The sequence below is a fragment of the Phascolarctos cinereus genome, unplaced genomic scaffold, assembly GCF_003287225.1.
Source record: "Phascolarctos cinereus isolate Bilbo 61053 unplaced genomic scaffold, phaCin_HiC Scaffold_2;HRSCAF=192, whole genome shotgun sequence".
Taxonomy (NCBI): Eukaryota; Metazoa; Chordata; class Mammalia; order Diprotodontia; family Phascolarctidae; genus Phascolarctos; species Phascolarctos cinereus.
Genome location: NW_027555625.1, coordinates 19,731,925 through 19,758,527, shown reverse-complemented (window position 1 = coordinate 19,758,527; position 26,603 = coordinate 19,731,925). Strand labels below are relative to the sequence as shown.

Here is a 26,603-nt window from a genome sequence, read left to right as displayed (position 1 = left end):
TGCCCTCAAGGACATTTGGAAGGGCTAAAACAGCATTAAATAAATAGGACTTAAATGATAACTCTTCAGGAAATGGAAAATGAGTAGCAGGGAAGGCTATAATGGATGTGGGATTGGGAAGAAAACAAAATCTGTTCTTCACCATGTTGTCCACTCTGGTTTCTGGATTTTCTTGTAGGAAAATATCTGCTTGATAGACAATGCCCCTCCACATATACTCATATATGTACATGTCATCTTCCGCATTAGAGCATAAGCCACCTGAAGGCAGGGTATCTTCTGCCAACATTTGGCATATAAGGTGCTTAATAAATGTTTGTGGATTGATTTATTCATTGATCTTGTGTACATTTCCCTATAGAAATTTGAAGCCATGACTTTATTACTACTGGAAAGCAAATTGGTGCAGTGTGGTCTTGAATTTGGAGTCAGGGAAGACTTGGATTTGAATCTCACATCTGACACTTGCTACTGATATTGGCTGAGCTACTTCACTGAAGCATCTAGACAGCACGATGGAAAGAGTGTTAAAATTGGAGGCAGGAAGCCTTGATTTCAAATCCAGCTTCAAACAGGTATTAGCTGTGTGACCCTGGGACAGTCATTTGACTGTTGTCCGCCTCAGTTTCCTCATCTGTAAAATGGGAATAACAGTAGCACCAGGATTGTTGTAAGGATAAATTGAAATGACTTTTATAAAGTGCTTTGCAAACCTTAGAGCACTAGATAAATATTCTTCTTCTTCACCTTTGTAATGAACAATTTATTTTTCTGTAAAATTAAGATAATAACCTTTAAAGCTATTTTAAAACTATTTCAAAGCTATTATATAGTGATGATGATTTTAAAAATATTCTCATTAACTTTCTTCTTGAATATGTTTTCTTTTCTCTTTTTTTTTTGATTTTTTGTTTTTTAGTGAGGCAATTGGGGTTAACTGACTTGCCCAGAATCACACAGCTACGAAGTATTATGTGTCTGAGGCCAGATTTGAACTCAGGTCCTCCTGACTCCAGGGACAGTGCTGTATCCACTATGCCAGCTAGCTGCCCCCTTGAATATTTTTTCAGCGAAATCACTGACCCAGGCACAGCCCTGGTATTAGCCTCCTTATCTCAGGCCTAGCTTACTGCAATAGCCTGCTGATTGGCCTCCCCACCTCAAGCCTCTGGCTGCTCCAGTCCATCTCTACTCAGCTGTCAAAGGGATCATTTTAAAATGTAGGTTAGGCTATGTCTCCCAGAACCTCATTCCTGCCCAATCGATAAACTCCAGTGTCTCCCAGAACTTCCAGGAACAAAGCAAACCCTCTGTTTGTCTTTGAAAGTCCTTTATAACCTTGCTCCTTCCTACCTTACCATACTCCTTCTCCTCATTCCCCTACACATAATATGGAGCCCAGAGACGCTGGCCCCATTACTGTTCCTAGAATAGGACACTCCCTCTCCACACACTGGACATTTTCACTAGATGTCTCCCATTCCTGGAAATCTCTCTCTGTACACAGCTTCCTTGGTTTCCTTCAAGTCACACCTACAATCTCACCTTGGATAGGGAGACTTCTCTGTTCCCTCTTATTGATAATGCCCCCTCTTATTTCCACTTTATTCCATAGGTAGCTTACTTACACATACATTTGTTGAGAGTAAGAGCTATCTTTTCCCTTTTGTTGGATCACAGTGCCAAGCACATAGTAGGAGCTTAATACATGCTTCTTGACTGACTGATTAATGGAGAGGATCACTGAAACTCCCTCCCTCCCCAGCCCTGCCCCACCATATTTCAGAGAGATGTTGTTAGAATAACATGCTCTGTATATATAAAGAATTCCGAACACCTCAGAGTGGTGGCATTAGCTGAATCCAAGAGATCCTTTTAATTAAGTTATACATGTCATGAACAGGTACAATAAGATTTCTTTTCTTCGGGGTAGGGAGGTGGATATGGTCTCTGGGCCAATTGGATTAGCTGACCAAAGTCCCAAATTCTTTCCATACTCCAATTGTATAATGAATCTTGTAACTCAATGAATGGACAAACTGCTCCCATTCCTTGATCCTTAATGACACCGGGTCTGGCCAGCTTCTCCTTCGATTACTCCCTCATGGGAAAGCACTCTCTGGGCCTGGGAAGGTTGGAGAATTTAAAAAAAAAGTTAATGAAAAATTCTGGAGCATATAGTCAATGCTGGGATCTATCCTTAGCATAAGAATTTGGAATTTACTCTATTTTTTCCTCCCCAACACATCATCTTCAGCAATGACAAATTAATATCCTCCAAAAAGGGGCAGTTAGGTGGCAGACTGGATAGAGTGCAAGGCCTGGAGTCAGGAAGACCTAAGTTCAAATCTTGGCCTCAGACACTTATTAGCTGTGTGACCCTAAGCAAATCAGTTAAACTATTTGTCTCAGTTTCCTCATTTGCAAAATGAGCTGGAGAAGGAAATGGTAAACCACTCCAGTATCTTTGCCAAGAAAACCCCATATGGGGTCACAAAGAGTTAGACATGTTTGAAAAAACTGAACAACAATAACAACAAAAACATGTTTTACCATGTTATCTCTCATACCCATTCATAAATGTATACATATGTGGTCCTATGGCTCCATGACCTTGATAGCTCTTTTAGCTTTAGCCCTGTAATTCCTCAAAACCCCATGGGGCACATGACTTGTGTTGTATTTAGTCTCAGCTGGGTGCTGGCTTCAAACAGTGCTGATAAATATTTAACAACAAAATCTCAAAAAAAATACATGTCACACTTTTAAGTTTATTGATATTCATTCCATCACTTTCTTAAGTAGCAGTCAGTCAAAAAACATTTATTAAATGCCTACTATGTTCCAGACGCTGTGCTAAACAGTGGGGATGCAACAAAGGCATAAAATGGTCCCTGCCCTTGAGGAGATCACAATCTAATGAGGAAGACAACAGTCAAAGAACTATGTATAAACAAGCTATTGACAGGATAAAAAGGAAATAGTCCCCAAAGGGAAGATATCAGCCTTAAGGGTATCAGGAAAGACATTCTTTAGCAGATGGCATTTTACCTGAGACTTGAAGGAAGCCAGGGAAACCACTAGGTGGAGATAAGGAGAGAAAGCATTCTAGGCATGGGGGACAGCCAGAGGATAAATCAATAAATTAATCCATAAATTTTAGTGCTTGCCAATTTCTGAGGTATAAATGCTCTCTCTGAAAATTCATGCCTTCACTTCCCTTCCTTTTCCCTCCTTTCCCTCTTTCTTTTTCCTCTTCCCTTTCCTTTCCCTTCACTTCTCTCTTTCCTTCCCCTCTCCTTTTTTTCCCCCTTCCCTTCCCTTCTCTACTTGTCCCTTCCCAAATGCTGGCAGCCTCCCCTACATTGTCTGACACTCTCCCATTTCAAAAGGAAGACAAAAAGTAGGGACCAGTAATTGGAGAAGCAGTGAGCCATGAGGCCGTCTGCATGCAGAACCACTCTGGTTTCTCTGTGCCAGGGCCCAGCTGGAAGGTTGTGCAACACCTTGAATAAACACTTCCTCACGTAGGGGCAGGAGCAGGCAGAGGCAGAGCTTCTCTTCTCTCTCAGGCGGGAGCCCCATGGGAGCAGCCCTACCCGTGCCCTGGGGAGCTGAGCTGAGCTGAGCTGAGCCAAGCCAAACCAAACAGAGCCAAGGAAAGCAGTTTGAACTGGGCATCTCGGCAGTATGCGCCCCGGACTACTGCTGGCTACAGTCGGGATCCTTGTTCAAGTACCAGGTAAGCGCATTATTAGGGTTTGTGACCCTTGGGAGTGTCTGGGGAGCATTTTTCTCCTCCCACAATCTTTTTCTCCTTTTCCTAGGATCTACATCAAGAGCTTGAAGGGGGCTTTAGAGATTAAGTCTAACCCTTTATTTTACAAATGTGGAAATTGAGGCACAGAGGTGAAGAAACTTCCCCAAGGTCACACAGGTAGTGAGTGTCTGAGGCGGAATTTGAATCTGGTGCCCTATTCACTATATCACACTACCTTGGTGTTTATAGCACCTGCTTTTTAAAGTCAAAAGACATTGATTCAGGCAGTCATGAATCATAGTATTATCAGAGTTGGGAAAAGGTCAAGTTAGGAGCTGAAAGAGTTCCCTCTAAAAGCTACCCAACAAATGTTCATCAAGCAACATATCAAGCTGGCCGTCAAGGAGGAAGGCACCATGCCACTGAGGGCTAAACCAGAGTGGCTAGGTCCTAGGACTTTGGTGGGAGACTCAGGCCATCTAGTCTAAGCCGTACCTGACTGAGAATCCGTCTGTAACACTCTCAAGAAGTGATCCCACTGCCAGGTCTGAAGTCCTCCAGGGAGTAAGGAGCTGGGACTTTCTAAGATCAAGTCAAAGGTTCAATCACAGCATCTCAGCTTAACTGAGGACCCTCCAAACATCTCCACTATAGTATCCCGGGCAAGTGGTCATCCATTCAGCCTCTGCCTGAAGACCTCCAGTGAGGGTGTCTCCAATCTACTTAATGTCTTATGCAGTATGTCTGTGTTCAGGACAAGTCTACCTCGTTATGCTTGGGTTGGTCAGCCCTTGGGCCAGGAAGATTGTTGTGCTGCTGACAGATGTCATGTTGCTTTAGAGGGCAGACATCTGTGGTTTCAGGGGCTAGAACAGTAAACTTTAAGTTAGTTGAGATCTGGGTTCAACCCTTGGTACTGACACTTAATAGTTCTTTGCTGATGAGCAACTCATTTAGCCTCTGTTTCCTCAGAGATATTAATTCCTTATTACCCATCCCTTCCAAAAGGAGCCCTCTTTTATCATTACTGATATACAACTGGACAAATTAGAAATCACAGGGGAAAGTGGGGGGATGAGACTTTTTAGAGAGATAGAAGGCAATGTGTATGGTAGAAAATTAAATCTTCCCTAGATTTGGAATCATAGGCCTAGAGTTGGAAGGGAACTCATAGTAATCAAGTCGAACACCCCCCCAAGTTCAAAGTTCAAATCCAATTTTGATACTTACTGTGTGACCTTGAAGAAGTCATATCACTTCATACCCATTTCTTCTTCTGAAAAGTGATGAAAAATTGGATCACTTTTAATGTCCCTCTAGATCTTGGGACTGATCTGATTAAAGTATTTCATGTTTATAAAATGTTGAGGCATCATTTAGTGTAATTTCAATATTAATACAAACCTGATAATTGACCTCCTGTCACAAATTTGAAAAATTCAAGGTGGGATGCAAAAGTGTTCTGGTCACCTATGTGTGTTTCAGCATCCTCTAGATATCTTTCGAAGGGTAGGAACTGGAGCTGAGATTTCACTGGGGTAGGAACTTCCCCAATGAGGAAACTCCTTCCACCACTGCAGGTGGTGGCTTCTTTTGCACTCATAGTCATACAGAGTTGCCTGGAGGCGCTGAGACTAGATCTTCTTGACTCCAAGAAGGCTCTCTTTCCACTGTCCCATTCTGACTCTTGGAATGGCTATCTCAGTGAAAGATGTGTGTGTGTGTGTGTGTGTTCATGAGTAAGGAGGTCTAAAATGCTAAAATGTGAATATATCCAAGAGAAATGAAGGAGACACTCATTGTAGATAGTGGAAAGAGTGGTAATGGAAGTCCTGGGTTTGAATCCTGGCTCTGCCCCTAATTAGCTCTGTGATCCCCACCAAGTCATGCCTCCGAGGAAGAGTTTCCTGCCAAATAAAAGGTTTTTTTTTCTATGACCTCCAAGTTTCTTTCTATGACACTAAGAGTCACCACATCTACATGAACTCCCAACATCTCCCAATACCATGCCTACATGGTATTCCTCACGCATGACCTGTTATCTGCTAACTCCATATGTGTGCACAGGCTGTCTCCTCAACTCAACCACTTAGAATCCTTGATTTCCTTCAAGACTCACATTGCATTGGGTCTTCTGTAGGAGCCCTTTCCTTGGCCCCACCTCAGCTGTTAGGGTCTTCCTGAGTTTATCTCCCATTTACTCTGTATATATCATGTGTGTATCAGTTGCGGATTTATTTATATTCATGTGGTCTCCCTCTTTGGAACACAAGTTCTTTGAAGGTGGTGACATTTTTATTCTTTCTCTTTGTATGTTGTTGTTCAGTCATGTCTGAATTTTTGTGATCCCATTTGGGGTTTTCTTGGCAAATATACTGGAGTGGTTTACTATTTCCTTCTCCAGATCATTTTACAGATGAGGAAACTGAGGCAAACAGGGTTAAGTGAATTCTTCAGGATCATACAGCTAGTAAATGTCAGGTTAGATTTGAACTCAGATCTTTCTAACTCCAGATCCACTGCTCTATCCACTGCACCACCTAGCTGGCCACACCAGCGCAGTGCCTGGTGCTTTATAAAAGCTTGTGGATTGACTGACCTCAGACCAGAGACCATCTAATCAGAAACACCTCGATCCTTGGTCTCCCTTGGCACATGCTGGCTGTGTGATTGAGGTCAAAGCACTTCACTCAGTGCTCCAGCAACTCTTGATGACTAGAAATTAGCCACTACGTGCACCAGAAAAGAGACTGGCCATGCCAGAAATTTCCTTCACCTGAAGAGGCATTGTTTGTATAATATACCTGACAAGTGGAGACCCATCACTCCTTAAAGAATTCCAGACCCCCATACTTCTTAAAGCCACTCATTCCACTTTCCTACAGCTCTAGAACTCCCCCCCCCCATCTCAAGCCCAGAACTCATCTTTACGATTTATACTCATTGCTCCTATTGTGCTCCTTGAGGCCAAGCAGAGCAAAGCCAGTCCCCATATAGCTCAGAACCACAACAACAACAAAGAAAATTTCAAGAGCATTTTCCAATGCCTTCCTCAGAACAACTCAGTGAGGTAGATAGTGATAGACCTGTGTGCCCAGTGTGAAAATGTGGAAATTGATGTTCTGAGACTTTATATGACTCTCTCATAAGGTTCCTAACTCACAAACAGCAGCGCCAGGATTTGAATCTGGGGCTTCTGATTGAACACTCAGTTGTTGTTTTTTTTTTTTTTTCCTGCTTTATCGTATTTCCCTTAATGGAGTCTTTGGATTGTAGTGGGATTCCACTGGCTTCCCAAGATATTCCCACATGTGTCCCAATTTGAAGCCTTTCTTCTCACATGACAGAGAGGGGAAGATAATTCTCCTTGATGCAACTCAAAAAAATTCAAAATGACAAAGCTTATGAATGCCCAATTGAGAGGCTATGGGGGATGCGGGGGATGCTGGGATGGGAGGCAAGGAGATCTAGGCTCAAGTGCAGTCTCTGCATCACTTACCTGAATGACTATTTGGTCTAAGTGATCGTCAGTGGGTCACCTAAGCCTTCAGTGTTTTTGGTATTCATTTGTTCAGTCATGTCCAACTCTTTCATGAATTTCTTAGCAATGATACTAGAGTGGTTTGCTATTTCCTTCTCAAGTATGTCCCCATTTTACAGATGAGGCAAATAAAGGTAAAGTGACTTGCTCAAGGTCACACAGCTATTAAATGTCAGGGGCCAGATTTGAACTTAGATTTTCCTGAATCAAGGCCTGGAGCCCTATCCATTGCCCCAACTGGCTGCCCCTCAGCATTCTTAGTGTCTCTCTAAGTCTATAAGTGTTACATACATTGCCAATCTGCAATTAGTGAAAAGAATCTCCATACTGGGAGTTCCCTATTCCAATTAAATGATGGATCTGTCACCCACCTACCAACAAAAAATGAAAGGACTTGTGGAAGCTTTGTGCCCATTGGACAAATTTACTCTGACCCCATTGCCTGCTCCCTCATCCTTTGAGGAGGAAAAATGAGTCCAGATGTTTGGAAAGTACTTTGCATTCCTCAGAGACATAAAAGTGCCATTGGGATTTCATTATAGGAAAAGATACAAACAAACATTCATGGTGCTGAGAGAGAGAGAGGGAGAGACAGAGACAGAGACAGAGGCAGAGAGACAGAGAAACAGAGAAATGCAATGAGGAATAAAGGGAGAGACAATGAGGAAGAGAAAGAGACAAAGTGACAGACGGAAAAACCAAAATGCAAAGAGAGAGAAAAGCAGAGAGATAGATATAGAGAGACAGAGATGAGAGAAAAGTACACGAAGAGAGAATGAGAAAGAGATTGAGAGAGAATAGCTTAGATGGAGGGACAAGTGAAGATTGAGAGGGAGAGACTGAAGAGAAGAGATAGAAAAGGGATGGACAGAAGGAGAGAGTGAAACGAGAGGTGAAAGAGGGATGAAAGAAAAGGGAGTCAGAGAGAGAAGTGAGAGAAAAAAAGATGGGAGAAAAGAGAGCGAGACACAGAGATAGAGAGAAAGGGAGAAATGTGTTCACTATATGATGAATCCAAAAAATGGCCCATCAATATTCATTTGATACCCATTAGAATGGAGAATATTTCATTATTTGTCTTTATATCCAAGTGCTTAGCACAGAACCTGGCATGTAGTTTACTTTTTGCCTGTGATTTTATCAGGGCACCGGACCCCAACCTACCGATAGCTTCTCTATTGCTCTCAGTTATAAAACCATTCTCACCGTGAGCAAGGTAAAACACTGATGTTGCCCCAGATTAAACCCTCACAACATCTCCTTCTTGATGCTATATGATGACTAACTGTCTCACAGAGTTGCCTGAGGCTCAGAAAGATGAAGCCATTTTTCCATGGTTGCACAGCTAATCAGCATCAGAAGCAGAATCTGATCTCAGGTCTTCTTATCACCAAGTCCAGCTCTTTGTCCATGCTGCTTATTGTGTACCAGTTAGGAATCTTCCAAGAGAATTAGGTTCCATAGCAGAGACCATTGGTCTCAGGAAGACCTGAGTTCAAATCCTGCCTCGGGTACTTCCTACTTGTATGACCCTGGGCAAGTGACTTAGCTTCTCAGTCTTAATTTCCTCATCTGTAAAATGGGGGTTACATTAACACTTAGCACATAGGGTTGTTATGAGAATCGAATGAGATAATGCATTTCTCTATCTCTGTCTTTTGATTTATCGATCTCTGACTGTCTCTCTATTTTTGTAAAATCCTATATAATACAGTGATATATGTATATAAATAATTAAAGTGCTATGTAATAATAGTTGTTTATCATTATCATTATCATGCATTGTACTATTTCTTCCAGTCATAAAAACAAACAAAATAATAATAGCTCAAAATGACAGAGCAATTTCAGGCTTATAAAGCATAAGACAACCCTGTGAGTGGGGGAAGGCAATGTATTTCCCCCCCATTTTCCCAAGGAAGAATCAGAGCCCCAAGAGATGGAACACCTTGTTCCAGATCACAGTTCCAGAAAGTCACTACCATGGGAGGAGAACCCAGGTCTCCATCTATCCTGGACCCCACAGGGAATATGGACTACAGAAGAAAAAATGTATTTACAGAAAAAACAAATGACTTGGGTTTCATGGATTTTCCCAGCACAAAAATAGAAATCCCCATATTACTTCAAAAAGTGTCAAGTTACAAGAACAATTCAATGGTGCAGAAGACATATATCAGTGAATCAATACATGTTTATTAAATACCTGCCCTGTGCCAGCATGGTGCTAAGGACTGGGGAAACAAAGAAAGGGAAAAGGCAGTCCCTGCCTTCGAGGAGCTTACAGTCTAATGGGAAGACAGCAAGCAAACAAGGATATACAAACAAGTTGGTTACAGGATAAACGGGAAATGAGCAACAGAGGGAAGGCCCTAGAATTAAGAATGATTGGAGAAGGCTTCCTGGACGAGGTGGATTTTAGCTGGGTCATGAAGGAAGCCAGGGCAGCCTAGAAGTGGAGATGAGGAGTGAAAACATTCCAGGCAGTGAAGATGCCTGGAGTCAGTAAATGGAGTGGAATAGCAAAGAAGCCAATGTCACTTAATTAAAGAGGAAACATTAGAAATATAATGGGAGGGAGCTGGGTTATGAAGGACGTTGAGCACCTAATAGGGGATTTTGTATTTAATTCTACAGTGATAAGGAGCCACTGGGATTCATTGACTGAGGGGGTACCAAGATTGTACCTACCCTTTAGGAAAATCACATTGGTAGCTGACTAGAAGAAAGACTGGAGGCAGGAGAGACTGGAAGTAGACACACTAACTTTTGATAGCTCAAGTATGAGGAGATGAGGACCTGTGCCAGGGGAGTGGCTGGATCCAAGGAGAGAAGGGAACACCAAGACAAATCAGAGGGGTCACTGACCTTGACACACTCACATTCTACTGAGAGAAGGGTTCTCTTCATATCCCCCAGCTCCTCTGCTCTGTGATTTGGACACATCTGAGCTTTCCCCTAAAATAGGGCACATTCATTCTGAACTGAGATGGAGGGTCATAGGGTCAGAGATTATTGTTTCAGAACACGAAGAGACTTCAGCGCCATCTGATCCAAACTGATCACTTCCCAGATGAGAATACTGAGGTGCAGCTAGTCAGAGTGATAATCCCAGGTCACACGATGAGCCAGGAGGAGTTCTGGATTTGAACTCAGGTCCTCGGACTCCAAATGGCAGGTTCTTTTTGATGGAATAACCCTGCTTCTCATGTACAAACATGAATATTTTTCATTCACAAAACCTAATCGTTCCTGGGCATTTAAATCTAGTAAGTGACTTAACTAGAAATGAATTGTAAATACTTTCTAAAACAGTGAAATGAAAGAAAGGTAAGCATCATCACTAGAAAGCTGGCCTTAGAGACAGAAAGACCTGAGTTCAAGTCCTTCCACTGACATTGACAAGTGTGTTACCATGGACAAGTCCTTTGACCTCCCAGGAAACTATTTAGACTAGAAACCATGAAAAGTTGCTCATCTGGATAAGTAAAGGGAATTCCCACACTAGAGATTCCCCATAGCGATGAAATCATGAGTCAGTAGTATTGCATCTAAAATCACCGACAAAATATTTCCTTCAACTGGCCTCTGCCTCACTTTCTCCAATGCAAACCCAGCTACTGTGAGTTCTGTGGGAAATTCTGGAGGGTGAGAAAGCAAGAATGAAAATGAATAAGGGGACAAGTATTATGTTACACACTGGATTTCTGTAATCCCAGGATGGCAGTTACTTGTGTTCGTTCTGCCTGCTTCAAAATGATTAACCTGGACTTATTCAGCTGGGAAGAAGCTAAGCTGTCATCTAGCAGAAGGAGGCAACAGCAAAACAGTATTTAAGGGTGTGGGGAGTGGCTGGAAATCAACACGAATTGTCCCAAGTCCAAGGTCCTTTCTTCTCAGTGTCTTCCTGAGATTCAAAAAGTTGAATGTCTTTGAAGGGAAATTCATTATGGCTTGTTTGCAACACATGCTGTTTAATAATGAAGTCAGATTGTGTTCCAATCCAAGAAAGGTGGTTTTTCAAAGGTTAAAAGAACACATTTGTCTGCTTTAATTGTAATTGGCCTAGACCTAGAGTTAGGAAGCTGTGGGTATGACTCTTGCCTCTTAAAATTGAAAGTTATATGATCCTGAGCATTATTAAGTTTCTCTGAAACTCAGTTTCCCCATTTGTAAAAGGGGGATGATTTTAGCATCTACCTCTTCAGGGCTTTGTGAGGACTGGATGAGATAACACATTGGAAACATTTTGCAAATCTTCAAGCTATTTGTAAGATTCTTTTATCAGTGACTTTTTTATTTGACCTTGACAAATTCAATGAGTATGTGCTCTAGAGGAAAGAACACTAGCTTTAGGGAGGGGAGGAAATGGGTTCATATCCTACCTATGATAACTGCAAGTTGTACGATTGTGAACAAGTCATTTAATCCTCAGTCTCCCCCTTCATAAAATGGGGACAATAATAACCCCTGTAACCCCTCCATCACATTTCAAATGAGATAATAAATGTAAAGTGTTTTGCAAACCTATGTAGATATTGACCAAAGGCTAATCAATCTAGGACTTGAAGGAACCTCAGTCCTGAGAGGCTAACTGGTTTCACAGCCTCATTTTATAGATGAAGAAACTGAAGCTCGGGGAGGTTAATGACTTGCCCAAGGTCACAAAGCTAATAAATGGTAGACCTGAGAATTGAACTTGAGTCACCTAGCTTGAGAAGCAAGACAGTTGAGTGGCTAGAGCCCAGGATTTGGTGTAAAAATATGTGGGTTTGAATCTTGCTTCAGACTCTTCCCAGCTGTTTGATCCTGAGCAAATATGGTTGGACTTAGTCATCTCACTCTTCTAAACTGTTGTTCCTATGATTTCAAACGGAGCACATTTCCCATTATACCATGTTACCCTCTAATCACTAATATCATTTGTATAACCTTAAGTACTCATATGAAAGTTTCATGCTTTAGAACTGAAAAAAGGAAGTTGCTAGAAAAGTTACCATGGAGGAAAATTTGCTGACTTTCCCACAATCAGAAAATCTTATTAACTGGACTTGCCTCATTCCAGCCACAATGATGGTTCACAGTGTCCTAGAGGATATTCTGCCCTTTCATTGCCAGGCCTCAGGTCTTATTCAAATATACAGATCTGAGTGGGAGAGTCTGTTCCTAGGCTGTTGGACTCCACTGTCATCAAAATCTCTTCCAGTGTACTAGGCCAAATGATGGGTTTTGTTCACTGTCTGGAAGACAGTGTAATGAAGAGGAAGGACCACTGGTTCAACTCTCACCTCTGACCATTTCTGCCTTGGTAACTTTGGTCATTCCAATTAAACTCCTTAAGCCACAATGACCTCATCTGCAAGATGAGGAAGTTAGTTGAGATGGTCTCTGTAATTCCTTTCAGGTCTAGATGTATAGTAATATGTGTTTCTCTGGTTCAGTGAAAATGGGGGCATGCCTTCACTTTAGGGCTAGCTTTGCTTGCCTGAAACATTAGGAAGGTTTCCTTTTCCTATATAGTAGGGTTTTGGATTGACTATTCCTACATGTAGCAGGGATAGGGGCATCATTTCCTCTCTCTACCTGCTGCTAGCTTATAATTTTTTTTGTCATTTGTTTGCGAACATCCTGCCCCTCTACCACCCAGATCCCATGGGGCAGCCCAAGGGCCCAGTAAAAGCAGGCATGTGGAATTTTTCTTCCCCACTCTAGCCTCTAGATCATCTAGATTACAGTGGGTCCCCAAAAACAGGTTGTGAGGAGCAGACCTGAGAAAAATCCTTCCCTTCCTGCTCCAGCTGCCACTGCCTAGTTCTCAGCAGTTGCTGGGTGGTTCTCCTGGCTGTGTTGATTCCTGTCTGAACCCTGCAGGAGATTACACAAAGCCTCTGCTGCCTGCTGACTGTCAGACCAACTACCCTCTCCTCTACAACCATGGGTAAAGGACATGGCCACTCATACTGCCCTAGATAACCAAAAAATAAAAATCACCAGCCTCCAGGGAACAGGGTACAGCACTGGACCTTAACATATGCCCTGATTACATAGTCTTCAAACCACCTGGACATTGCCACCTGATCTACTGATGCATACTCGGGGTGCCTGAACCTTGCCTTTGACCTTGGTGTTCACCCTAAGAGGCTTCAACACTTTCCACATGCTCTGAAGCTGAACCCTGCTATGTCTATTGTCTCCACTAAATCATGTCTTCTCCCTGAGTACAGAGATTGGTTAAGTTTTCTTTTTTATCTGCAATACTTATCAAAGTGCTCGGCATACATTGTTGTTATGTTGATTTAGTTGTGGCTGACTCTCCGGGATCCCATTTGGGATTTTCTTGTCAAAGATACTGGAGCAGTTTGCAACTTCCTTCTCCAACCCATATACAGATAAGGAAACTGAGGCAAGCAGGGTAAAGTCACTTGCCCATGGTCACACAGCTTGTAAGTGTCTGAAGCCATATTTGAATTCAGGGAAATGAGTCTTTCGGACTCAAAGCCTGGTGCTCTATCCACTGAGCCATGTAGCTTCCCTTGACATATAGTAAATGCTTAAAAAAAAGTATTTACATTCATTTATGCTATATTCGAACACAATCAAGTAATCTGTTCTGGCTTTTTAAAAAAATGTTAAAATTACAATATCTCTTTTATTAATCAATTTGTTCTAAATTCCTGTCCTGATTCATTATATATCATTTATTAAATAAATTGGAGATGCCTCTTTTCCAATAAACTCTCACTCATTTCTCTCAAAAGTTAATCCCCTAATCTCCTAGGATCAAATAAATTTACAGGTTACTGAATATGCAATTTATGAATAGTGTAACAAATAATAACATAAAATACAAATTCTTGATTACAAAGTATTAGATATGGGACTGGTCATAGCCCTAGTCAGTGCTACATTACTGTTATAGTTACTCCTTAAGTCTGGAAATACTATATCATAATTCAGTTCTTTCAAGATGGTAGCCAAGTTTGTTTACAAGATAAGAGTTGAAACTCAGTTCTCTTAGGAATCTTTTTTTTTTTGGTCTTTTGTCTCTGACGGTTCAATAACTGAGTCTATCAAGAAAGAGGTTCTCTTCATCTTTTCTCTGCATTCTCATGCAATCTTTCTCTAGCCATAACAGTTAAAACATACTCCATAATGACAGATAATTTGACTGTCTTTCTCTACATTCAATTCTCTCCTTAAAAATATAGTAACAGGAGCAACTGGGTGGCTAAATGGTTAGAGCACCGGCCCTGAAGTCAGGAGCACCTGAGTTCAAATCCAGCCTTAGACCAAACACTTGACACTTACTAGGTGTGTGACTCTGGGCAAGTCACTTAACCCCAATTGCCAAAAACAAAATGTAGTAACAGTATCTATAGTGTCAGGGCCATTGAAGCTGGTGTTACATTTCTCCTCATAGACAAAAAGCATTTCAGTCCCTTGGATAATTGAAATCCATATTAATATGATATAAAATAAATATGTTATAATGCAAAGCATTAAATTACAAGCTAAGACTCTAAAAACATAGAACATAATGCATGTACACCTTAGAACAATATATAAGAGGTAAAAAAAATAGCCCACTAGCAATAATAATAATAGTCCTTTTGCTTTAATCCTTGATAATGAAATTGGGCCACATTCTACTATACATTTATTCATCTGGTTCCTTGGCATTTGCTTCCACTGACCAAGTGATGATTCTCTCCTCAGATACATTCATTACATCATCTAGTCTACATTTAGAAAAGGCACTCTGCATTTAGGTTCAGACTTTGTTGTAGTGAATTGTTGTGGTCCAACTAATGATGAGGCTGTATCTATTCTTTTCAGGGCCTAAGGTGGCCTCCATCCATGTTCTCCCATTCTAAGGCTAATTACTTGCTATTTAGTGGCTTGCCCACAGACTCTATGTTCTTCTTTAAGGGAAATTAACTTCTTATGTGTCAGTCTGGGCCACAGCTATAAACAATAGATATTTCTTTATCTCTACTCGCTCTCTGTTGGTGGTAATCTTGCATGAGACTGCCCTCACTTTTATTCTGTTGGTCTTTGGCTTTCTAAAATAATATTATTCTGTGACTCTTTCACTGACTTCTCTATAAGCTTTTGTCTTCGGATATACATTTCTGGTGTTACTTTCTTCCTGTTCTTCTGTCCATGCGTAGGATGGTGGCATCACAGATTTAGAGCTGGAAGAGCTTTTAGAGACCATTAGGTCCAACAATAACATACCTTATTAAATGGGGTTGGAAATTTCTAATAGAGGGAAGCAGAGTATATCCTCAAAGATGTCCGACACACAACATCAAAATAGTGTCCTGGCCCATGATAAGCTAAGTTCCAGGAATCAAGAATACTGTCCAACCATTTAGAAAGATTACTTAAGCTCATATATGGAAGATAAAGTTATAATCTATTGTGAAAATTGGAGAAGACCTCAGAGATCTATTTGTCCAGCACTCTTATTTCATAGAAGGAAACTGAGGCCTAGAAAGGTGAGAGGATTGAGAAGTAGAAGGGACTTTTAAGATCATTTAGGCTGGAAAAGAAATTTAAGAATCCAGTAAAAAGCTGACCCTTTCTTACCTTTCCCATTTTTTTTCATTTTATCCGTTTCTAAATTCCATGATTCAACTATACTGGCTTACATGCTGAGCCTCATGCATGATACAACATGATTGTTATGCTTTTGTACTGACTCTCCTTATGCCTAGAATTCCCTGTCCCCTTACCTCTCTGCCTCTTAATTTCTTTCTCTTCTTTCAAGACTCAGATCAAATATTATCTCCCATAGAAGCCCTTCCCTGGTTCTAACTCTCCCTTTCCATGGCCTCCCCAGTTGCTAGTATTTTCCCCTCTGAGATGCATCTATCTTTTATGTACCTAGTTATTTGCAATCTTATTTCTCCTACTAGTTTGTAAGTTCCTTGAGGACAGGGATTGCTTTTGTCTTTCTTTTTATCACCTGTGCTTAGTACAATGTTTGATGCATAGTAGGTTCTTAATAAATGCTTGTTCATGGACTGACTTAATTAAGGTCACATGCCTAGTAAGTGGATGAAATATAATTTGGGCCCATGTCTTATGACTACCATTCCTGAGCTTTTGCCATAATATTATGACAAAATGTCTTAATCAAGGTGTCCCATAGTTCCTAAATGACAGCCAGGACATAAGTCCCTGACCCCAAAATTTTGCACTCCCCCCCCTTCATCCAGTGGTTTCCAGTGTTCAAGGGTTGATCAATGTGTAAGTAACTCCATCACAGGGAGACATTTTGAATTAACTTGACTGAAATATTGACCTGGTTATGTTACTCTCCTCTGTGGTTCCCTTTCCTTCTTGAATAAAACATAAACTCTTTTGTCTGCCATTGAAAAGCCCTCATCAAGTTTTTCTGTTTTGTCTTTTTTCACTGATTTCACCCCCCCCACACACATCAATTCTACCTTCTGGTCACATTGGCCAACTTTCTGCTTCCCCAAGGGTAGCATTCCCTTGGCCATCTGATCACCTTTGCTAAGGTTATCTCCCATGCCTATGATGCTCTATGTGCTCACCTCTACTTTTGGGAAAAAAAATTTAAAAAACCCACAAAAATCTCTTAGCCTTTTAAAGCTTAACTTAGATGCTACCTCCAACACAAGGCCTTTCCTATTCATACAGAAGTTATTAATCTTCTCTCTCAATTATTTTGAATATAAACAGTTTTATTTTGAATATATCGTTATTTTGAATTATTTTGAATATAAACATTTAATTTACTTGTCTTTGGATACATTATATCTCCCAAAATAATATAAGCTCCTTGGGACAGGTAGGGGCACTCAGTATAAAATCTTTTGAATTTCTTCATGCAGACCTGGAATTTCATCTTTGTAGTGACAGCTTCTCAGGGTAGAAATTTACTTTACTAATGAAGATTGATAACAGTCATGCTATTTAGTCTTACAGAGTTGCTTAGGACACCAAGAGGTTAAGAGACTTGCCTACAGTCAAACAACCAGTATATGTCAGAGGTCAAACTTTCATATAGTTATCCTCTCTCAGGCCATCCCATTTCTACCCTAAGAGCCAGGCTGTCTCCCACATAGGAAGCACTTTTAAAAATCTGGCTGAACTGAGATGAAGATAATGCTTTAAATTGAGGGATTTAGTTTATCTATCCATTTATTTATTCATTTTATTATTTACTTAATTAATTTGTGTGTTTGTTCATTGATTGGTGATTTGATTGATTGTTAACAGGCTAATCCCCATCCCTCTTCCTCATGTCTGCCTTCCCCATTCTAACACAGAATGTATAGGGAAAATTTGGGCATCATAGGAAGAATGGCATATGCATCTTTATCTTGACTTCTATGATTTCTGATATAATAATAATAATATTCACATAATGTTTTAAAGGTTTGCAATGGAATTTACACATAGCACTTTATTTGATCCTCACTACAACTCTGTGAGGTAGTTCCTGTGATTATCCCCAGTTTACAGATGAGAAAATTGAGACACAGAGAATTAGTGACTTGCCCAAAGTCACATGGCTAAAATATGAATCAGCATTTGAACTCAGGTTCTCCTGACTCCAAGTTAAACAGTCTATCCACTATGGCATCCACCTGCTTTCCCTTTGTATTTGACATCTCCTTACGTGGACTTTGACGTATTCATTCTTTCATTAATTCATTTAAGTACCTACTATGAATAAATTCTAGGATCTTCTATACTTTCTCGGTAGCAGCTTTGACTTATTTCAGCTCTGGGCAAGTAATTGTCACCTGAGAAAGTGTGGTGTCTGTACTTGTTTCATATTTACTTCTGCATGGTGCTTCCCTACAATAAAAGATGATTTCATTGGGAATAGGAATTGTTTCATTTTTCTCTCTTTATCTCCCAGGAAATGGTACAATGTTTTTACTTAAATCAAAGTTTGAATTGAGTTGATCTGAATTGAAAACACCTTTGGCATGGAATTAGGTGAGAACTAGCTTAGAATCTTCTATCTGACACTCCATAGCAATGTGAGTAAAATCTCTTACTTTATCTGGACCACAGTTTCCTCATTTGTAAAATCGGTATAATTCCAATGACAGAACCTTCCCCACAGGGTCATTGGAAGGCTTGAATGTAGCAAGCACATCAAGCGTTTGACAAACATTGAAGGGCTATGGCTAGTGACTAGTTCAAGGAAATATTTCATTTATGAACTGGCATATTCCAATGTTGCTTCAATAATCTTCCTTCTTATTTTTCCTAGTAAGAGCTGTCAATGAATCCCCTGGGAAAAAGATATTTGATGTAATTTATCCACGGAAACGTCATGTCCTACATAAGAGAGATGTAAAGGAAGACCAGGGGATCAAAAAGCAGGTATGGCATTTGATATCATCATAGAAAATTTCACTGGGCTATATTTTCAAATGTATTTCATGTTAATTTTTAACTTAAAAAACTGAAATCAGTTAGAGACTCATTGAGAGCAGAGGATGTTTTTGGCCTTTCTTTGTATCTCTAGTACTTAACACAGTGCCTGAAGCGAAGTAGGCATTCAATGAATGCTTGACTTTTATTTTAATTAAACATTTTATTTTTCCAATCACATGCAAAATAATTTTTACCATTCATTTAAAAAAATCGAGTTCCAAGTTCTCTTCCTCTCTCTTTTCCCTCCTTCCTCGTTGAGAAAACCAACAATTTGATATAGGTTTTACATGCAGTAATGCAAAACATATCTCCATATTGGTCACAGACAAAAAAAATGAGAAAAACAAAGCGGGTTTTTTTTAAAAAAAGAACTCCTCAATCTGCATTCAGACATCGTCAGCTCTTTCTCTGTAAGCAGATAGTATTTTAATTATAGGTTCTTCAGAATTATGTTGTATCATTGTATTGCTGAGAATAGCTAAGTCATTCACTATCATCATAAAATATTGCTGTTGCTGTACTCACATGGTGGTCAGAAGAAGCAATACAAGAAGGCCCTCAAGAGGTTTCTCTGAAGAACTTTGAAATTGATTGCATGACGTGGGAAACACTGGCAAAGGAACCCCCAGTATGGCATGCTTACATCAAACAAGGTGCTGTGCTCTATGAGCAAAGCAGAATTGAAGTAGCTGAAAAGAAACGTGCAATGTGCAAATTTTGAGACTGTACCCCAAATGTTCAGATAGGCTATTTGTGCCTGACATGTGGTAGAGCATTCTGAGCTCACATTGGTCAGAACAGCTGCGGTTGGACCCACTGTACCTTGACCCCAACATAATGATGTTGTTTTGGTCCTCTTTGAGAACAAAGGACAGCAACCAATGAAGCAACCAACTACTGTGTACGGTGTTCTGGTTCTGCTCACTTCACTTTGCACCAGACTTTCTAGGATTTCCTGAAAGAATACTGCTAGTCATTTCTTAGAGCACAATAGTATTCCATCACACCCATATACCACAACTTATTGAGCCATTTCTCAATTGACAGATCCCCTCAATTTCTAAGTCTTTGCCACCACAAAAAGAGCTGCTATAAATATTTTGTTACATATAGATCCTTTTTTCTCTTTTTCCTGATATCTTTGGGATATAGACCTAGTAGTGCTATTGCTGGATCAAAGGGCATGCACAGTTTTATAACCTTTTAAGCATAATTCCAAATTGCTCTCCAGAATGGTTGGATCAGTTCACAACTCCACCAACAATGCATTAGTGTCCCACTTTTCCCACATCCCCTCCAACATTTGTCATTTTCCTTTTCTGTCATTTTAGTCAATCTGATAGGTGTGATGTGATACCTCAGTGTTGTTTTAATTTGCACTTCCCTAATCAATAGTGATTTAGAACATTTTTTCATATGACTATAGACAGCTTTGATTTATTCAACTAAAAACTGCCTGCCCATACCTTTTGACACTTTGTCAATTGAAGAACTACTTGTATTCTTACAAATTTGACTCAATTTTGCATATATTTGTGAAACAAGGTTTTTGTCAGAGAACTTGGTGTAAAAAATGTTCCCCCAGTTTTCTACTTTCCTTCTAATCTTGTCTGCATTGGTTTTGCTTATACAAAAATCCTTTTTAATGTAGTGGAATCAAAATTATCTATTTTATATCCTGTAATGCTCTTTATATCTTGTTTGGTCATAAATTCTTTCCATATCCATAGATGTGACAAGTAAACCCTTCCACACTCCCCTACTTTGCTTATGGTATCATCCTTTCTGTATAAATCATACACCCATTTTGACCTTATCTTGGTGTGTGGTCTAAGATGTTGGTCTATATACCCAGTTTCTTTCAAACTGCTTTCCAGTTTTCCTAGCAGTTTTTGTTAAATAGTGAGTTCTTGTCTCGAAAGCTTGGATCTTTGTGTTCATTGAACACTTTGACTATGGTTATTTACTACTGTGTATTGTGTACCTAATCTATTCCATTGATCCCACTAATATTATATTTTTTTTGATGATTACCACTTTGTAATACAATTTGAGATCTGCTATGGCTAGGCCACCTCCCCTCCTCCTTTTTTCCACTGATTTCTTTGAAATTCTTGACATTTTGTTCTTCCGGCTGAATTTTTTTAATTTTTTTTTCCTATCTCTATAAAATTATTATTTAGTAGTTTGGTTGGTCTGGCACTGAATAAGTAAATTAATTTCAGTAGAATGGTCATTTTGATTATATTGGCTTGGTCTACTCATGAGTAATTATTTTTCCAATTGTTTAGATTTGCCTTTATTTGTGGGAAAAAGTGTTTTGTAAAGACTTACTCAAGGTTGTATAGCCACTGGGTTTTAGGGACAAGAGTTGAAACCAAGTCTTCCTGGCTCTAAGTCCAGTACACACACATTCTCTCTCTCTCTCTCTCTCTCTCTCTCTCTCTCTCTCTCTCTCTCTCTCTCTCTCTCTCTCTCTCTCTCTTTCTCTCTCTCTCTCTCTCATATTATAGCTAGCTTAATTTAACTATGGGGTGTATTAGTAATATGCAAAGCACTGGTGGATCACTTATGTGCCAAAGGATGCAAAGATACATATGCTTCCACTTCAAATCCTTCGACACCATCCTTTTCCCTCTCCTCCCTTGTTCTAGTCTCTAATTAAAAGAGGTGGCTCTTCTTCTTGCTAAGGACAACCCCTCCTGTAAGTACCTTGGATAGATCCCATCCTCTCCTAGCTTCTCAGGTAGATCACCCCTACCCACAATTAGCCCATCCCTCTTAATCCTCAGTCTTTCCCTATCTACTGTTTCCTTTCCTGTTGCCTAGAAGCCCACATCCAAATCTCTCCTATCCTGACAAAATCTTCACTCCATCCTACCATCTCCAAGAATTAATATCCTATATTTTTTCTCCCTTTCACAGGGAAACTCTTGCAATAGAATGGGGAGTTGTCTGTATTGATTGCCTCACTTTCTTCACTTTTCCCTTGCTTCTCAGTTCCTGAACCTCTGGCCTGGACATTCCTCTATTTCTACATGCTTTCTTTCTTGTTCTGAGGCCAAGAACCCCTTCAGCACTCCTAAGTTCCACATTGCTCATTTCACATTATTTCCCTTTTGAACATTTTGCACTCCATCCCAAATGACCTCGTTATACCTCACACATAACATTCCATCTCCTGACTCTGCCTTGGTACTGGCTAATCCCACCCTGGAATGAGCTCTGCCTGCTAGAATGCCTTGTTTTCATCTGGGTGTCACAGCACATAGAATGCTAGACTAGAATCTGGAAGAACTGAGCTCAAGTTCTGCCTCAGACATTACTAGCTGTGTGACCCTGGTGAAGTCACTTCACATCCATTTGCCTTAGTTTCCTCATCTATAAAAAGCAAATAAGAAAAGAACCTACTTCCAAGGGTCATTGTGAAGATACAATGAAATAATATTTTTAAAAATGATTTCCCAACTTTGAAGTGCTATATCAGTTCTGGCTGTTGTTACTATTACTGTTATTATCTCCATTCAATGCCACCTTCTACATTACTGATCCCCTTGGTGCTAGGTCCCCTTCCATAATTGCCCTTGTACTGATTTTGAATATGTTTTATGTATACTTGCAATGCCACTGCCGGCTGTATTCCACAGCAGAATGTCAGCTCTTTGAGGGCAGAGATGATTTTTATTTTTGCTTTGTTAACCCCAGAGCTCAGTATTGTGCCTAGTCCAGAGTAAGCCTTTAATGAATATTTGTTGATTGGCTGCTTGACTAAGTGACTGCTACTCTGGATCTCATTCTCATCGGTCTTTATAAATGACATGTAATAATATGCCTGTCCCAGACCTAAAAGCTAACTGAATAATGTGAAGTGGTTAGGTGCTATTTAATACTTTGGAGAACAAAGGTATCTTCAAGCTCTTAAAGTCTAGAATAAATAGATCCCAGATTCCTTTGAAGGCATTAACCATTAACAGACCAGGAAAGGGTAAACCCTAGGCTTGATAGAATCCCTTTGATGTTAAGGCCAATATCTAGTGGCCAATCACTGGAGGGTTCCAGATCCTTCCGGTACTTCCCACTTTCCCTCTTGGGGGAAGTCTGAGTAACTTTAATCAGTCTCTTTCCTCTTTATTTCTATTAGGTTTGGAATAGGTCCTGATTCTGTGCTCAATAAATATTTGTTTTCTGATGGATTCCCATCATTTCCTCTTTTTCTATTCATACAACCAGTTGAGTAAGATGGATTCTTGAGTAAACAAGAGAGAAAGGAGACAAAGGATGGAGTGAAATCCTAATAAGTGTAACCTTTTGGGGAAAATAACTATTTGAATTAGTGTAATCCATGCCCACAATGGTGGAATGTGTTCTGTGCAGTGGGCTCTGTAAACCTGGAGATGTGTTCAGCTCAGGAGCCACAAAAAAGGAAGGAGATTGACAAGCCTGAGATTGTCCACATTTGGGCTAACGTAGGAGCGAAGGACACTGACTGCTTTCTATGTGATGGTCAGTTGAAGGAACTAGGGATATTTATCCTGGAGAAGATCTCAGGGTACGACCACGATGTTTATATTCTGGAAAAGAGATTCAATTTCTTCTGCAGATACCCAAACAAACACACACACACAAAAGGTTATTATTATGATGACAACAACAACAATATAAACCTAGCTTTTATGTTGTGCCTTAAGGTGATTTACAAATATTGTCTAATGTGATTCTCACCACAACCCTAGGAGGTAGGTGCTATGGCTCTCCCTATCTTCACAAATGAGGAAATTGAAGCAGAGAGAGGGTAAGTAACTTGCCAGTGGTCGCATAGCTAGTAAGAGTTGGAGAAAGGTTTCAAACTCAGGCCTCCCTGACTCTAGGTCCAATACTCTAGCTGCCTCAGATGCTCTAGCTGCCATAGACCACCACCACCAACAATAATAATAACTGCCTCAGAACTGGGCAAACTGATTTAGATGCAATATAATGAAAACCTTTCTAATAAATACGTTGGTTTTTTTCCTGTAGTTTTTTTCTGGTGTGCTTACTCTAACCAAAAAGATGTTATTCCACATATATCTTCTATTCCTGTGAATTTCTTATCTTTGTCTTTACATAAACTCTCCAGGAGAGATTTGCTCAGGTGCTGGGGATCTCATTTAATTCTTTTTAATATCATAAAGTGCCAATGTAGTTCCTACCTGGTTTCACTTTGTCCCTCTCTCTTAAATAAACAACCCATTTTAATTTCTGATTTCAAATACTCTTGAAATGATCTTTTTTTTTTTTGCATCTGTGGTCACGTATTTATGCCCACCATTCATAGTTTTATGCTACTTGCAATTTTCCCTTTTCCAACCTCATCATGTTCCATCATTTGGAGCCACAGAGCCCAGGGCTGGGGAATGTTCTTATGCTGTCTGATATGATCAACGTGTATCTTGGTTTGGCTGAATGCTTTTATATATGGAAATATAAACATGTATACATACATATGTATATATGTTGGTATTCTAAAAATCAATCTAATTTTAAGTTCTTAAAGGTTAAAACATATATATGTGTGTGTATGTACAAACATATAATGATATCTACATCCATATGAGTAGATTGGATATGTGTGTATGTATGTATATATATATATATATATATATACACATACATATATATACACATACATATATCCATCAATATGCAAACACATATGCATGCGTATGTAAATATGTTGCACATATGTATAAGCATATATGCAAGGCAACTGGTAGTTCAGTGACTAGAGTGCTAAAAGGGCCTGGAGTCAGGAATATGTGAGCTCAAATCCAGCCTCAGATACTTACAAGCTGTGTGACTTTGGGCAAGTCACTTCACCTTGGTTTCCTCAACTGTGAAATGGGAATATAAGAAATAGCACCTATCTCTCAGGATTGTTGTGAGCATAAAGTGAGTTAGTGTTTGGAAAGCACTCAGCACAATGCCTAGCATGCAGTAGGTGTTATAGAAATGCTATCATTATTTAATATGTGTATATAAGTATGCATATATATCTATATATACACATACATATGTCTGTGTCTTCTTTGGTGAGGATGGGAAGTTGAGAGGGATATATACCAAAATGCATATGACATAACAACAAATCCACAAGAATCCGAAAGAAAAGAAACAAAAACATTCTTGTTCATGCCATAATGAGACATCAGAGAGGAGCTTCAACCTAGGCATTAGTAAACATGGAGCTTCAACAATAACAGGAGCCAATCTTAATCTTCTCATTTTCTAGATAAGGAAAAGGAAGCTTATGATGCTTCAGTCAGTCAGTCAGTCAACAAACATTGATTAAGAGCTTACCATGAGCCATGTGGTAAGTGATATGAATACAAATAGAAACAGAAATTCCATTAATTCTAATTACATTAACATTTATTTCCAATCTACTATGCTCCCAGCATTGTGCTAAGTTCGGGGATGCAAAAAGAGAACAATTTAATTCAATTCAATAAACTTTTATTAAGTACCTATTATATGCTAGGCACTGTACTAAGGGCCGGGGATACAAAAAAGAGGCAAAAGAGAGTCCCTGTCCTCAAGGAGCTAACAATATAATGGGAGAAGATAGCCCACAAAAGAGAGCTGAAAGGTGGTAGAGAGGGACCCTTTGGCAGAGAGGGACATGGCAGAGAAAGTCCCTTGGAGATTGGTCAGGAGTGCAGTCTGGAAAGGAATGAAGATGTCTTTAGTCTGGGCGTTCTCCTGAAATTGGAACTTCTGGAGGGAACCAGTAAGTCATAAGGGGAGGCCTCAGGGGTGAAGAGCACTTCCAGTGTGAGCAGTCCAGTGAGCTTCCAGACTGAAGAGGTCTCTGTGGCAGGGCCAAAGTGAGTCAGCATCATGTGCAGCCTGGAGGGGGATGAAGGGGAAGTGCCTCCGGGAAGGCTATGGGCTCACAAGTGGCAGAGCCAGGAAGTGTCCTGGGTCCTGATCTCCTGTGCTTCTCCATTGCCCTGCTACATCTGGGACTGTTCAGTTTGGATTTCTGCTGAGAAGTACTGACTTCAAACAGAAAAACAAACCACATGAATGACAACAATAGCAACATATTCATGAGTGGGGAAGGAAAGGAAGGTCTGTGCTCAGTTCCCTGTTAGCAGCAATACTGCACTTGTCTTGCCCTAAATGGGACTTACATTTTGTTGAGGAAAGGAGAGACAGCAGCTATATAGATAAGTAAACAAACATTATATATACATATATGTACATATAGATATAGATATTAAATAACATACATTTTATATTCATTGGAGGGATGGAAAAGAAATGGATTTATATGAATGATTTTTAAATAAAAATGATTTTAAACAAGTGGAAGACATGGAATGTTGCGTGTGTTTTCACGTGAGGTCACTGTATTATTATTATTTTTTTTTTACTGTCTTATGAAAGGCCTCTCGTAGAGTGAAGGTTATATGTAAATATTTGTAATGTAAAACAAAATATATCAATAATTTCTTTAAATAAAGTAATTTCAGTAAGGATGAGACTAAACAGCTGTGAGAATAAAAGTCTCTTTTTGAAGAGGGCATATGGGAGTAGCTAGGTGGCTCAGTGGATAGAGTACCAGCCCTGAAGTCAGGAGGATCTGAGTTCAAATCTGGCTTCAGACCACACACTTCACATTTACTAGCTGTGTGACCCTGGGCAAGTAACTTAACCCCAATTGCCTAAAAAAAAAAGAAAGAAAGAAGACAAGAAAAAAAGAAAAAAGAGAAGGGGGGCATATAAATGTATACTTTGAGGGACTCTATTAATCCCAAGATTATGAAATAAGGAGGGAAAGTATTCTAGATCTACTGTGCAAAGGCAAAGCAGTGGGAAATTTCATGAAGA

General features: G+C 39.9%; 1 protein-coding gene across 2 annotated transcripts in view; it reads left to right on the top strand.

Moving 5' to 3' along the window:
• Positions 1-2,349: 2,349 nt before the first annotated feature.
• ADAM28 (ADAM metallopeptidase domain 28) overlaps positions 2,350-26,603 on the top strand; it is a 90,382-nt gene continuing 66,128 nt past the window's right edge. The window contains exons 1-2 of one of the 2 annotated variants that reach the window (XM_021001188.2): positions 2,350-3,742; positions 18,565-18,677. In XM_021001188.2, the coding sequence (XP_020856847.1) occupies positions 3,691-3,742; positions 18,565-18,677 (165 nt within the window). In that variant the 5' untranslated portion in view covers positions 2,350-3,690. The remainder of the gene's footprint in view (positions 3,743-18,564; positions 18,678-26,603) is intronic. The other variant, XM_021001187.2, reaches the window with a different exon arrangement.